This window comes from Cinclus cinclus, chromosome 5 (assembly GCF_963662255.1).
Source record: "Cinclus cinclus chromosome 5, bCinCin1.1, whole genome shotgun sequence".
Lineage (NCBI taxonomy): Eukaryota > Metazoa > Chordata > Aves > Passeriformes > Cinclidae > Cinclus > Cinclus cinclus.
Window position 1 is genome coordinate 9,446,686 of NC_085050.1, and position 14,581 is coordinate 9,461,266.

The 14,581-nt window shown below is 40.2% G+C and overlaps 2 protein-coding genes across 2 annotated transcripts in view; both read left to right on the forward strand.

Moving 5' to 3' along the window:
• Positions 1 to 1,054, forward strand: part of HGFAC (HGF activator) — a 39,190-nt gene extending 38,136 nt beyond the window's left edge. The window contains exon 14 of the mRNA XM_062493347.1: positions 884 to 1,054. Within this exon, the coding sequence (XP_062349331.1) occupies positions 884 to 1,054 (171 nt within the window). The remainder of the gene's footprint in view (positions 1 to 883) is intronic.
• Positions 1,055 to 4,847: 3,793 nt separating this feature from the next.
• The window catches only part of DOK7 (docking protein 7), a 55,940-nt gene continuing 46,206 nt past the window's right edge, over positions 4,848 to 14,581 (forward strand). The window contains 5 exon segments of the mRNA XM_062493348.1: positions 4,848 to 4,952; positions 4,954 to 5,014; positions 5,017 to 5,073; positions 7,155 to 7,385; positions 11,141 to 11,341. Of these exon segments, the coding sequence (XP_062349332.1) occupies positions 4,848 to 4,952; positions 4,954 to 5,014; positions 5,017 to 5,073; positions 7,155 to 7,385; positions 11,141 to 11,341 (655 nt within the window).

Here is a 14,581-nt window from a genome sequence, read left to right on the forward strand (position 1 = left end):
CATTTCATCAGTGCACTGATGCCAAAATTGCAATCACTTAGACTAATTGTCAAAACTACACAAACAAGCAAGACTTCATCTGATGTCCCTCACTTAATACAGAAATCTTTAGTATAAAGCCAACACAATTTTCCTATGTATTTTGCATAGGAAAATAATAGTCTGAAATAATTAGAGTGATGTCTGCTTTCACCAGTACCATTTACTAAGTAATATTTTTAATTTCTAACACTTACATTTCTCTAGAAAGTCAATCTAAGAGTAACAGTAATAATCATAATCATAATCAATATTTTCAAGGTTTAAAATATGTAGAAATGTTCAAAATTAACCCTTGCTGTACTGTAGTTTGGGCTGCTTTTTGGTTTATGGTTTAATGACAAGGTAAATACTCAGTAACAAATTCAAACACATGCAAAACCCCATATGCTACATAAAATTACAGCATCCCACTGTCACAAAGTGTGACTGTATGCAACACCTTTCTTTGAAAACTGTCATGTTCTCTGAAAGTTGCAGTAAACTGCATCAAGAAACTCTAAATGCACCCATATAACCCCTCCATGCAGTGCTGATATTACAACACTGTGCCAACTTCAAAGGCTTGTTCACTTCCATTGAAAATGATCTAAATCAACCATGTTTTTCAGTAGGTGTCTGTATCTAAAAAATTCATTTTTTTAAAAAGACATGGTATCTTGATAATTTTGTTTAATGATTAATTTAAAAAATCCACCATTACATTTGAGTGTGACTAAAAACACCTTTTTTTTTTTGTTTGTTTAAATCTCATGTGCAAACATTCCTGTTTTATGGTTTTCCCAAACTGATCTTCTGACTGCTTTCTATCAAATTAGATAACCTTTAGTTATTTTTGATGCAGGGAGATTCTGGTGGACCTCTGGCTTGTGAGGAAAATGACATCTCTTACCTCTATGGAATTATCAGCTGGGGAGACGGCTGTGGCAGAGTCAACAAACCTGGAGTATATACAAGAGTGACAAACTATGTAAAATGGATTAATGAGAAAATAGCCCCCCGAAAAGCTAGTTGAACAGTTAAATAAACTAACATTTGAAGCAGGGTTCAGGAGTCTTTTTGTTTTATTAAATATTATAAATATGCTATATATATTAATATATAAATATTAATAAGTACTTTATTATAAGGTGGTATGAAAACTTTCATGGTAATTCTTAACAGTTCCAAGCCAGACCACCAAAAGCAGGCCTGCTCAATCTGATTCCAATTGCCTTGATCTAGCATTCTAGGGCTGTGGATTGTTCAACACACATGACTGCCTTTATTTATCTTAATAAAAAAATCCCAAACTTATCGAGACAGCGCACAAAATCTACAAGTCTATGTCTGCTTGGTGAATTACATAAAAAGTGATTTGATGTGTTTTGCAGTTTCTGGTGGAGCTGCCATCCCCAAAACTAACCCACAACAATATTGTCCTTGTATTCTCAGCTGAAATAAAAAAATAAACAGGAGAATCAAAAGTGAAATTCCCTCTCCATGAGAAATGATCTCTTGAAGCTCAGGGCAAGAGACAGTAAGAGAACAGTGTAGGCAAAGCTGCTCCTCACCTAGCTGCAACAACAGTTCTGGGGAAAGAAACCAGAGGGTTTAGGTTTTGTTTCAACCAAACACATAAGCATATTTTATATAAACAGATTTCTATGTTCCACTGACGTAAAATCAGGAATGTGCCTCAGAGCTCTGCTGAATCTGGTGTGCAATTTTCCAGCAATGTTAACACAACACCTCCTGAGAGCTCAAAGTCTTTCGCTGAAAAATGTTGGAAGTTGGAGCAGCTGATTTAGGTGGATATAGCCAGGACCTTTTATAGACTGTGATCTGCTCCTTGCCCTGAGGATAGCAATGGAAATACTTCACCTGGATTATAAATCCCTGAACGTTCCTTTAATTTGACAGTGTTTTGAGGATGTCTTAGATTTTGTACTAACAAGTTGTTCAACTATTTAGATAATTTAGAAAGGAGGTTTCTTTTAACAGGTTTTTCAAATGGATGGCTGGGGTGCAGCTTGACATTTTCTTTAGGGATTTAGTAATACCATAAACCACGGGCTTTACTGTCATGGTCTATGGAGTTGTTATGGGAACAATCAAAGCAATTATTACAATATACAGCTGTTTAGAGGCAGTGGACTCAGCTGTATTAGCAAAAACAGGTAGAAAATTATTCAACAGAAGAAGTCTGACAAAGAATGGAAAATTCTTTTTTTCCTATCACAGGGAATCTTTTGCCATATCAGATGTGTACATTTAAGTGTTGATATGAAATGTATTTCTTCCCTGACAGTGAACATTTATGAACTCTCTTAAGTTTTTTAGAGAAAGTTGTTTTTTTAAAGTAATAGAATTTTAAAGGGGTGCCTAGATATTCAGATGCATATTTTGTTTTATAGTACTTGCAGTGTCCTCATGGGTTTCTTAGTTGTGGTGAATGTTATCTGCAGGTAAAATAGATTTTTTAAGGAAAAATAACCAAAACCTGCATCTGTGTAAGTACAAACATACAACAATGCTAATCTAGAAAATTATGTAAACTGTTTAATAAAAACATTTACCTGCTGTTTCTTGAACTTAGTCTGTTATGTATAAAGTTACAGTAAGATCTTTGAATTCCTGTACAGGCTGTTCTACAGGTTGAGAGCTGGTAGAAAGATGAAATAACACTTTGTGCTGGAAGGCATCCAAAAATCTCTCTTTAAGGGTCAATTTCAGCTGGTGGTGCTCCCAGTTTAATACAAGTGTCATACACATTTCCAGTAGGCAGATGTAAGCACCTGGTCATGTTTTTCAGCTGTTGATACTGTGAACCCCAAGATTAAACATTTAGTTTGTTTTTCTGAGGTACTAAACACTAGCTTGAAAAACTGATATCCACTTCTGGGATCTTGATTTCAGAACAAGCTGAAAATTCTTGTGTGGCTCTGCATCCCTGGCCATTTGCAGTATGAATCTGGCTTGCTTAATGTCCTAAAATGAATGTGACAATGTGAGGTACAGGAATAACTGTACCTGCTGCTGAGACAGGTACTGCATGAGCAAGAAGGAACTATTTGCTCTTCTTTGGAAGGGATTCATCAGGAACAGGTTTCCACTCAAAGATGAAGCTGTTCTGAATGTCTGTATCTGTACTGTGACTTCAGTTTCACGTAGAAATTTATATCTATCCATACTACGCACAGTTTAGATCCTGCAGTTTCCTGTTGTATATACTCTCTTGGTCTTCTCTTGCAGTAAAGAAGGTGGCTGTTTGATAGGAAAGGTTTTAGACTGGTGTTTCTGAAAATTTGTGTAGTTTTTTTGGCTGTCCTGTTTTCAAAATCTATAGGCTGCTTTTATCAGTACATAGCAACACCAGTACAAACAATAATGAACTTTAAAAAATATATATTGAGTGGTCTGTCTTCTGCCCTCAAAGGTCTGAATGACAAATCTCCAGCTGATACTAATTAGAATACTTTGAATGCATTAAAATTAATTTGTGGCTTTCAAAGCAGCCTGTTTATCCACTGTGACTGCATTGACTTGGTGGAACTAAATGAAAATAATTTGAGCATCAGCTGTGAGGTGACTAGCATGGTATTACAAGCACAGAGGAGGAGTGGCAAGGAGAGATCCAGGTTCTGTGAGATGTCCTGACCTCTCACACCCTGACATTATTCACATTCCTATGCGGCACTCCAGCATCTGCCTCCTGCCTTTCTGTTGAGCATTACCCCATGGAAACTAATTCTCCATAATTTTCACCTCAGTTAAGTGATTATTGCTTTGGTTAAAATGAAAACCAAAGTCAAATGTACTAGTGAAATTGTATGTGATATTTTTCCTAACGCTATATTGAAATTGAATTAGAATGCAAAGCCAGTTGAACAGACACTTTCCTAATTCATTATGAAACACACTCAAAAGATGGCTTTATTAATTGTATGTTATTCCATGCAAACTGACTGATTTAAATGGAAGAAAGAAATGCAAACATCTAAAAAAACCCCTTCTATTATGCTGCTGAAAGAAAAAAGGGCTGTAGTTCTGATTTTTTTTTAAAAAGCTGAAGAACTAATTACCATCAAATAAGATGCAACACGAGTATTTTTGGAATAATGGACTCTAATTAGTCCATTACTCGTGGAAATAAATCTGAGGACATCATTAACACATCTTATTCTATTAACTGTAGCTGTTTCGGGTTTGGTGTAAGCGGGTTGTTATCTCGTGACTGTTGCATTGCAAAGAGGGAAAAAAACCGTGAGAAGAGTATTTTTATCTGGGGGGGTTGGCAGTGTCTTCTCGGAGCTAAGGAGAGCTGTAATTATACTTCTGATCAGTGAAAATTGGGCATTATACGGAAGGTGCGGGAAGGGGGCGTTTTGGCCGGCCAGAGGCGGGCCCCGGTCCACGCAGTGAATCCGCTGCGGGCTTTGCGGCCGCCCGGGCGCGGGGCAGCCCCTGCGGTCAGCGGCAAAGTCCGGAGCCGGATCGCGGCGGTGGTCGCGCCCGGAGCGGGTCCGCGGCGCTCCGGGTGCTCCGGCCCGCGCCCCGCGCTCTGAAACCCTGGGGGGAAAAAAAAACCAAACCAAGCAAAAAACACCACAAAGATCGCCAACCCAGAAGTAAAACACGTGAACAAAGAATAACCGAGCCGGTCCGCAGACCCCCTTTCCCCCGGCGGCAGGTCGGGGGCCGGGCAGTGCCGCGCTGGCCGCCCGCGCGGGGCCCTCACGAAGCTATTTTGGAAGTGACCCCTCGGGCGGCCGGAGCGCGGGGCGGGCGCAGCGAGCCGGCGCAGCTGTCCGGAATCATGACTGAAGATGACGGATTCCGTGGTGGTGGAGGGTCACGTCAAGTTGAGAGACGGAAAAAAGGTCCCCGCTCCCGGCGCCCCTTCGGCCCCCGGGGGTCCCCGGCCGCCGCCTCCCTGCCCGGCGGGGAGAGAGCCCGCTCTCCCCTGCCCGGCCCCGGCTAACCCTGTCCCTTTGCTCTCGTTGCAGTGGAAGAGCAGGTGGCTGGTGCTGCGCAAGCCCTCCCCGGTGGCAGGTAAGAGGGGCCCGGCGGTGTGGACGGGGCTCGGGGCCCCGACGCTTGCCCGGCCCCCGAGGGCGAGAGCCCGCAGAGCCCTCGGCAGGGCCGGCCCGGAGCTGCGCGGCCCGGGAGCCGCGTCCGGCCTCGGAGCGAGCTCCTGCGCTCACTAAAAACAACGGGAAAAGTGACTTTCCAAGGCACAGCCATGGGATTTGGTGCCCGTTCAAAATTCACTCTTTTTTTTTTTTTTTTTTTTCCTAATTTTTCTTGGCGGGGAGTGGGGGGTAACTTATTTCTTCAGGGTGATTGCTGGCTGGAAAAAAAAAAAAAAGCTGACATTGTAAGCTCAGTAGTTATTTTTGATCAGTGTTTTGACAGAAAATATCAGTTTGATTTAAAAATAAAATGACATTTTGAATTAAGGAAGAAAAAAAAATAGGATCGTTTCCATGCTTCTGAAGGGGAAATTGAAAATGTTACACAGAGCTGATGTTTTACTGCTGCAGATGGAAAAGTAGGCTTCAGGTTTCCCCATCTATTCCCAACAGGGAAAACATTTGGGCCCAAAAGTACATCTTTCAAGGGCTAAATGTTGCCTTCACTTAGAAAAAGTGAATCTGCCTTATGGCAGCCTTTCTTGACTGAAAGACTGAAGGCTTATTAGTAATTCTTTGTTACCTGAGTTGTTACAGTAATATTTTAGTGTTTTAAATACCTGTATCTCATCTAAATCTCTGAAACCTCCCCGTGTGAAAGGGCATCTGTTGGTTGTAGAGCTAGTATATAGACCTGTGAATAAGGGCCTGAGTTTTTAGTGTGAGTAAGCCAGCCTTGAAGGGGGTAGGTGGTGGACTTTGACTGATAATGTAGCTTATTCCTCAAAAATACTACTTGTATTCTAGCTAAATTAGCCAGGTTTACTAAAAAAGCCCCTGGTGATTTGCTTTTCTTGGTGTGTAAACCATAACCATTCTTCAGACACACAACTGTATTGCAGAACGTGTAAATACCGTGGCTGCAGCTGTTTTTGCCAACAGGTGCGCAAAGACAATTGGGGATCCATGCAAAGCTCTGCATTAGTTAGCAGACAGTTCAGTCTTTCAGTCATTTTTCCTCTCTGTGGATGGACATTTTGCCCAGCTGAGAGTGGGAGGGCACCTCAGCGGGGCTGGGAGCACCACCCCAGTATTTATAAAATCATGCATGGGGGTTGTTGTCTTTTGTGGTTTGTAGCTCAGCTTATACTGTGGATGTTGAAGTTTTGATATTGACCATTAATTTCATCTGCATCTGAGTCCTGTGTGATAGGAAAGGAATGTGGGGAAAAGAGGGCTGCTTTTGTCATAAATGCAGAAGGTGGGAGAGGTCACTCCCCTTTAAATTTTGGGTTTGCTTGTGAAATGCTTGCTTTCCCCATGGGGCTGTTGCACTTGAACTGGTTTCTTCCATTGCATAATTACTGTGTAATAAAAAACCTCTGGGAAGGGGCTAATAACAGCTGATGACACAAGCAAACACTGAAAAATAAATAAAGGTAGGTGTGCCACATAATGATTTTTAGCAATGGCTGCTGTGTAGCATTTAACTGGGAAACCTGAGCTGACAGGAACTATCTCACAGTGCAGTCTGCTTGCTATTTAGTGGTTAGGTAATCTGTGAGCTACTGTAAGAATTTCATTTGTGGTTCAGTATGTTCTAATGAAAATACAGACAACAATTGCCTCTTTAGTCTGTAATGTGAACAGCTCTCCTAGCACAGCTCCTAATGCTCAGAATTAATGAGTCAGTCCCCACTAGATTAGGAGAGGATCTGAAATGCCACTCGACTTTGAATAAAGTGGGAAAATTTATTACTGGCCTCCTTATTTCTGAGCCTGCAGATTACCCTTGAAACTTGCCTTCAGTGTTTGCTTCCTGAAAACAAGGACTATAAACTACCTGGGGAGAGGTTGGGGAAAGAAATCAGAGTTTTACATTGACTTCACTGAGCTGATCCGGCAGCTGTCTAAAGCTCCTTTGTGTTGCAGCAGAGTGCTGAGAAGTTTGTTATGGGCTGTGCTCTGCATCATCATCTCTGACAGTTTTGCTCCTTTTAGACTGTTTGCTCATGCTGGTGTACAAGGATAAATCTGAACGAGCAAAAGGGCATAAGGAGAGGAGCAGCATGACCTTAGAAGACATCTGTGGCTTGGATCCTGGGCTCTCCTATGAGGGCCTGAATCACACACTCGCAATCATCTGTCTCTCCCAAGTTGTGATGCTGGGGTTTGAGAACAAGGAAACAATGTACGCCTGGGATGTACGAATACGCTACAGTCTGGGGGAAGGTAACCTTTTGTCTTCTCACACTTTTTTTTTTTTTTTTTTAACCCCACAGGGTAAAAACACAGAGAAAAATGAAGCTAAAATGCAAATAAAACAGTACAGTTCAGGACAAGATTGTCACTCATTTGAGAGTGAAGAAACTGTTCTCTCCCTTAGATGTTATATCAGGTATCCCTTACAATAGGTTTTGACTGCAGTACCACCCAGTACTGATGGATAGCTATGACAGAACTTAACCTGGGATTTTGATTTTTACACTGATGGTGTGTAGCTTTGAAACAAAGTGATCAAACTTCTACTTCTGGTCCTACAACTGGCTCAGGGATTCTGGCAAAAGGCCTCAGAGGGAGCCTGAATTATGAGATGCAAAGTCCTAATTAAACTTTGACAGTTCATGCCCAGTTTGCTGAGCTGCCTACTGGGTGTTGCATTGGTAATTCTCATTGCTGATAGTCAGCCATTTCAGAAAGAGACATTTTGCAATAAAGACTGTCATAAGACACATTCTTTCCAGCTAACTTCACCTTTCTCCATCCTCCTATTTTATTTTCAAATGTGCCATGGTGAACAAAGAGTGATAATGTTGGTAATCCATAGTGTCTGTCTTATGTTTGTTTAGTCATAACTAGGGAAGGAGGGTAGGTGTGTGGGAGACACACATTAGCAATCTTTATCATTTGTTACATATGCTCTGCCATCTGTTGGGTTTGTGGGCTCGTTCCTTTGCAGCACATATGTAGAAAGATGGCCTGGAAATTTTACAGTAAAAATATGTAGAACTATCAGAAGTGAGATGTGTTGGAGGTACTTCTCAGGACTATCAAACATGAAGCCTTGCATAGCAGGAAAGGTTAGAGGGGTTGCTGAACAATACAAGCATGAGTAGCTGGAGTGGTTGGTGTGCTTTGATGATACAGCTCTAAAGTCTTCCAGTTCTATTTTTAAAAAAAACTAAATTTGGGATCTATATATAGCATAGACTTGTCCTGAAAGCTGAAGGAGTATGTGAATATGACAGAGTAGGTCTGTTTTTTATGATCTTGGACTGATATAGTGCTGGAGTAATCTCAGTCTGGATATGAGGGTTATGGTTGGGATTGGAGGATATGCAAAAAGAGGTTTTTTCAAGGAAAGCTGTGAATGACATAGGAGTAGAGCCTACTGGATTATGACATGTGCATCCATAGAATAAAGGTGAAGTGGGAGAGATCGTGTAGAAGTGAAGAAATGCAGAAGTAATAAAACAAGTAATTGGTTGAACATACAATAATTTGTATAAAGTTAATTGCAAAAATGGTTAGGGGAAGGAGAATAAACCAAAGCACTGAATTTTTTTTTTCAGAATTTTATCTTTCAGTGCATGTTTGATTAGGAGAATAAAGTCAATCTGAGTCTAGTTTGAGTGGACAGAAATAGAGAAGAGAGAAGATGTAGATGAAGAGGATGGTGACTGGTGTTTTTTCTTAAAGTGTAGTAAGGGTGCCTTTGTGTGCCTTGAAAATAAGGTGGCTGGATGATAAAAATAGGCTAGGGAAGATGACCTCAGAGTCTGGGAAGCAAAAAAAAAAAAAAAAAAAAAGTGAAAGGAACTGACACTGTTCTTGAATGAGGACCACAGAATGGAGGCGTTCACACTGGAGTTCCCAGTGTTTTCTCTCAGTTTTTAGCAGATGAGGTGGATGTGATTCCTGGAATGTGCTCAGGCTCACAACTCATTTTGAGAAGTTGGCATACTGTAGGTCAGTGCATAGCTGTGCAAAGGAAAGGATGGGCTGAAGACAGTGATGGATTTAAGTAGTACCCTTTGTTCAGGGATATACTCAGCTCTGTCTTCACAAAATTTTTTCAATGGCTGGGGAGAATTTTGAGAAAAAAATCCAATTTATCAAGAAAGCAGTGTATGGAAAAAGTTTCATTTTCAAATATGCTTTTCATTTTACTTTTGCTTTGTGCAGCTTTTGACAGTGGTCTAGAATTTGAGCTGGAGCTCTTTGTTTTCAGCAGCTGTTGTAACTGATCATGTAAATAGTGGGCTTCATTCCTCAGTTATGGAGCAGAAAGAATCCTGATGCTGCTTCTGCCATGGTTTAATGTCCAGCAAAATTCTGGGCAGAGTTAACTGAGCAGAGGAATGCAAATGACATTGAAGATTCCTTTCTGAGCATTACTGATCACAGTGGTTTTGCTGTCTTTTCCATAGCTTATGTTTAAGCATGTTGCGTAACAACTGCGTGCCCAAAAGGGGACATGGTGTGACTATTGATTTGCTCTCTAGCAGTGCCACTGGCAGAACTGTAAGCAGAGCTGTGGTTAGTTAGATCTATCTCTGTCTCCTTGCACATTTCACTCGAATGACTTTGTGGCTAATTCTGCTGGAGCCTTAGGGAACTTAGCAAATGCATGTCATAGATGAGGAGTTGGCTTACATCTCGGATCGTGACTAAGAATATAGCAAGCGGTTAGATGAGAAGCAAGAATCAGACCCAGCTGAAATTCATGGTGCTTGAAGGAGCATGGGCAGGAAACAGGGAAGAGTGGATGTAAGAACTGAAAGTACCTGGAAGTTACCCTGTAGATTTCATAGGCAGAGTCTGTGTGATCTTTGATGCATAACCAAAAGCCAAATCTATGTGCTTCTTGATAAACACCACCAAAAAATTCCTGGAAATATGAGAGTCTTGATGCTTCTCTCTACCAAGACAATTGTTGTTTTGTTATTTAAGAAAAAAATATTGAGAGTTTTTTTGTTTTTGTTTGTTGGGGTTGGTGGTTTTTTTTTGTGTAATCACAATATGAAAGAAACTAGAGCAGTAGTGGAGGTCCAAACAATTGTTTGAGAATTGTATGCTTCCTCACTTAAATTGCTCCCTATGAAACACTGAGATTTGAGTCCTTGAAGTGATCCAAATAACTTATTATTCAGAATGCAATAGCCCTGGAAGAGAAAATGGGAGACCAGCCTAGAGCAACTACTTTAGGTAAGGATACTGCAATACAGACGATACTGAAATTGGGATTTGAACCTGGATTCTGTAAACTTGAATGAGATAGGTGTTTCTTTTTCTTTCTTCAGTCTTTTAAAATTCAGGATGTGAAATGTGAAAAATTAACTGACATCCAAAAATGTTTGTTACTTATAAGTCACTTAGTTTCCTAGTCATTTTAAATGTCTTGGCATCTACCATCACCAATTCATGAAAGAATCACAAAGGTGGAAAAATGTAATTTTCCTCATTTTTCTGCTAGGGAGGAAGTGAAGCAGTTTATTAAAGGTTGCAGATGAGTCAGTGACAGAGATTTGTTTAGTTCTTTGAGCCTTAGCTTTTGGGCTCCTTGAGCACCATTTTATTTTTGTGCATGCATGTGGGAAAGGAGAGACACAGGTTAGAGGAGGAGATAGAAAGCAATCCATGTAGTGATGCAAGGATGGAAGAGGTAAGTGAAGTCTGGGCTGGGTGATTGACTAATGTGAGATAGAGATTAGCCTGGAAGACTTAGCATAAATTAATGTAGCATTGCAGCTTTCATAATTTTTAGCATTAGGCCAAGATATAGTGGATTTTTTCCAATCCTAAACTGACATAATAGGGAGTAATGGTCTTACAGCTGCTTAGATGTGGCTGTTTGGGCTCCACGTAGATCTTTATGCCAGAGTCCCACGGTGTGGGCAGGGTTTGATCCAAGTACCACAGCTGAACAGAATGACTTACATAACACTTGTATATTCTGTAGTAATTTTTTCCCCCTTATTTGATAGTTCATAGATTTCAAGTCTTTGTAGCCCCTGGCACAAAACTAGAGAGTGGGCCTGCTACCCTGCATTTCTGCAATGACATCCTTGTCCTTGTGAAGGACCTTCCTCCCAGTGTCATGGGGCAGTGGAAGCTCTCAGATCTGCGCCGCTACGGAGCTGTCCCGAACGGATTCATCTTTGAAGGGGGTACCAGGTGCGGCTTCTGTAAGTACAAATGGAATCTGTCTTCTAAATGTTGCTTGATGCCTTTTGCAGAAATGTAAATGCACTTTCATTCCAAATGGAGACTGCAGAACCAGCTGTGCTACTTTATCAAACAGGCAGCCTCTTGTCAGAGGTTCTGTTCTGAGTAGATTTCTGCAGGCTTCAACCCTGGTGTTCAGGAGACATGCGACTGTGTGCAGTCCGGGCTGAAAATTGCCCTGTGGTTCTCCAGAAGATGTTTAATCAAAAGCTGCTATTGAACACAGAGCAAAAATAAGGTAATGAAATTTTATGGCTTGTGTTATGCAAGAGATAAGGTAAAATGGCTTAATGTTCAGATTATTAAATTATGATTAGTTATTTTGTTATTTGCTGATGGGAAAGTGATATGGAGCTTTGAGGTTACAGGCAGCATCAATGTTCTTATTGTGTAAATGCTAATTTCTAAATCACATAGAGGACTTTTTGCTCGTAAAATTCAGAACAACTCTTTGGTCCCTTCCCTGTTAGCAGTTTTGTAACTATGGGATGGAGCCATATGATTTATGGGGTCAAAATGAAAACAAGAAAGCTGAAGCTAGTTTCTATAGCCTAGTAGCTAAGATACACCTTTATATGGAGATAAATCTCTTGTTCCAATGGCCAGTTTAGGACTTCTCAAATTCTCACTTCAGATAAAACGTATGCAAGATCTGAAAAAGATAATTAGTTAATGTGCAGGTATAATAACATATCATTAGGTGTATATTAATAAGGTTTCAATTTCATAAGCAGAGTTTGAAGCCATGCTGAATTGATGATCTGTGAGCACAGGTGGGTATGCAGATTACCAGTTTGAATGTGAAGTTATTTGATTTGCATACTTTCTTCAATAAACAAACTGAAAAATTAGAAGATTTCAGAGTTGATCCAAATCCAAATATATTCTTCCTGGGACTTGCATACTGTTGCTCTGCATGTAAATTCTGGTTATTATACTTCCATGGAGTGCAAGCCCAAGTTCCTGACCTCTTTGACCAGACAATAGGGTGTGGCCAGGTGGGGATTGGTGTCTTCTCCCAGGCAACAAGGGTTGAGAGGAATTGGCCTCAGGCTTTGCCAGAGGAGGTTTAGGTTGGGCTTTGAGAGGAATTTCTACACAGGAAGAGTTGTCAAGTATTGAAATGAGATTCCTGGAGAGGTGGTGAAATCAGCATCCCTGAAGGTGTTTAAGAAATGACTGGACATGGCACTCAGTTGCCATGGTGGTGTCCAGTCAAAGGTTGGACTCAGTCATGTCAGGATCTTTTCCAGCCCCAAGGATTCTGTGAAATGAGGAACTGTAGGTGATGGAACCTGAACTATCCGTGGCGGTTTTTCCTTTTTTTTTTCCTCCCTTAAACTTACAATAGGTTCTGGTAAGAAGCAGGAGGTCATCGGTATGTCTGCTGTGTGCATGCTTTCAAAAAGATGAAATTATTATTTTTTTAGAGTTACAAGTGAACAGATTAGAAAAGGGCTTTGGAAAGGGTCCCACTACCTTGTGGATCATTCTTAAAAAAATGTGTGTGTTGATAGCTGAGACATGTCAGTTGCCATGAAGGGATATTTTTGCCTTTCCCCTGCATGTGTGCATTCAAAGAGAAAAACAGAATAGTCAATTTGGTACAAAATAGTCTGCCACAGTTGGGAACTCTTTACAAATTCAAGCTGAACTTGTTAAATGAGTTCTTGCCCTTAACTAAGCAGTCAAACATATCCGCAGGCATAACAACATTTAAATATGTGTTTATTCTTAGAGTGGTAATATTAAATCAAGTGTTTAGAAAAGACTTTTTGAAAATAAAACCTAAAGAAAAATATAACTCTTGTTATTCTTGACAGAAGTGTGTTGGTAAAGAGACCATCTTTCTTCAGATATCTTTTACCTCTGGAATTCTTGAAGCAAACAAGTAGTGTTCAGGAAAAAAATGGATATGTTATTACAGAAGTTGTTTTAATTCCTAAACAAAAGCACTCTCCATTACCATGTCATGCAAGTGTAATATAATATTATGCAGACTCTTTTATTAATGTTAGTTTCCTACAGGTTATACCATATCTTTGCTCACATTCATCTGTGGAGCTCTGTATACAGAGGATTAGTGAATTTAAGGTTTAAATATCAGTGTAATAAATACCTAAATGAAAAGAACCAATAATCTTGTGGTTCAATTGCTGCTCCTCTCCTTAATAAAACATATTAAGCCCAAACTGAAGCCGAGCTGTTTGGGTATATCTCTCATAGAACTGAGGTCTAAAAGAATATGAATTTGTATTTGGAGATTTAAATTTTAGCTTTCTGTTTCTTGCTTCCTCACAGAAGTTTTTATAAATAGAAAATACTTCATTATGTTCTGTTGCTTAGTACAGGTTTATTTCAACTCCAAAGGCTTTGGTCCTCAATCCAGGAAGAGGGAAACCATCTGAGATAATGCTGAGATTTCAAGCATTAAATCTAGGTGCATTTTCAACATGGTTCACACAAGTTTATTCATAAATAGGAAGAAGAGCATTTGCATTCTGAGCTCCTCTTGTTCTTAACACCACAGTTGTACTGCTAGAGATTAATTTTTTTTCCCCCCCTGCTTCTGAAAGCTGCAAATAAGTTACTTTCTGGGCCAAAATTTTGTTCTCTCTTTAACTGCAGCTTAGTCACACACCGTTTGCAGAAAAGCAGGTGTCTTGGCCTAGCAGTTGATTGAGAGGTTTACATGGAGGAACAGGCTGGAAAGAAAGAGCCTCTCACTTTCCCAAGTTCCCAGCTCAATTAGCATGCACCAGTTAAAATGACCAGTTGCCAGGAGAATCTTCATTTGGAGGTCAGTGTGAAAAAATTCAAGTAGAGTAATAAAAGGGCCACATTAACACTGTGAGAATCCAGTCTTTCCAATGTTCAAGTGCTTCAGGATTAGCTGCCAGAGCCTGGTTTAAAGATGCCTCAGATTTTCTGACAACATCTCCTTGAAGAAAGGGACTTGAAGGACCCTTAGTGCCCTTTGAAAGAACAAATGCCAGTTGCAGGATAAGCAGTATTTCTGTGATTGTTCTGGCGTTTTGATAAAATTTGGTACTTCCTTCCTTCTTTCCATTCTTGTTTCCCCTTCTGCATTTATTTGAAATTTAGAAGTAGTAGGGGTGGTTATACTGGTGCAAGATCTGGAATTTTTTGAAAAATCCTGAGTTGCATAGATTAAAACTTCTGTTTGCATGCAATATTCT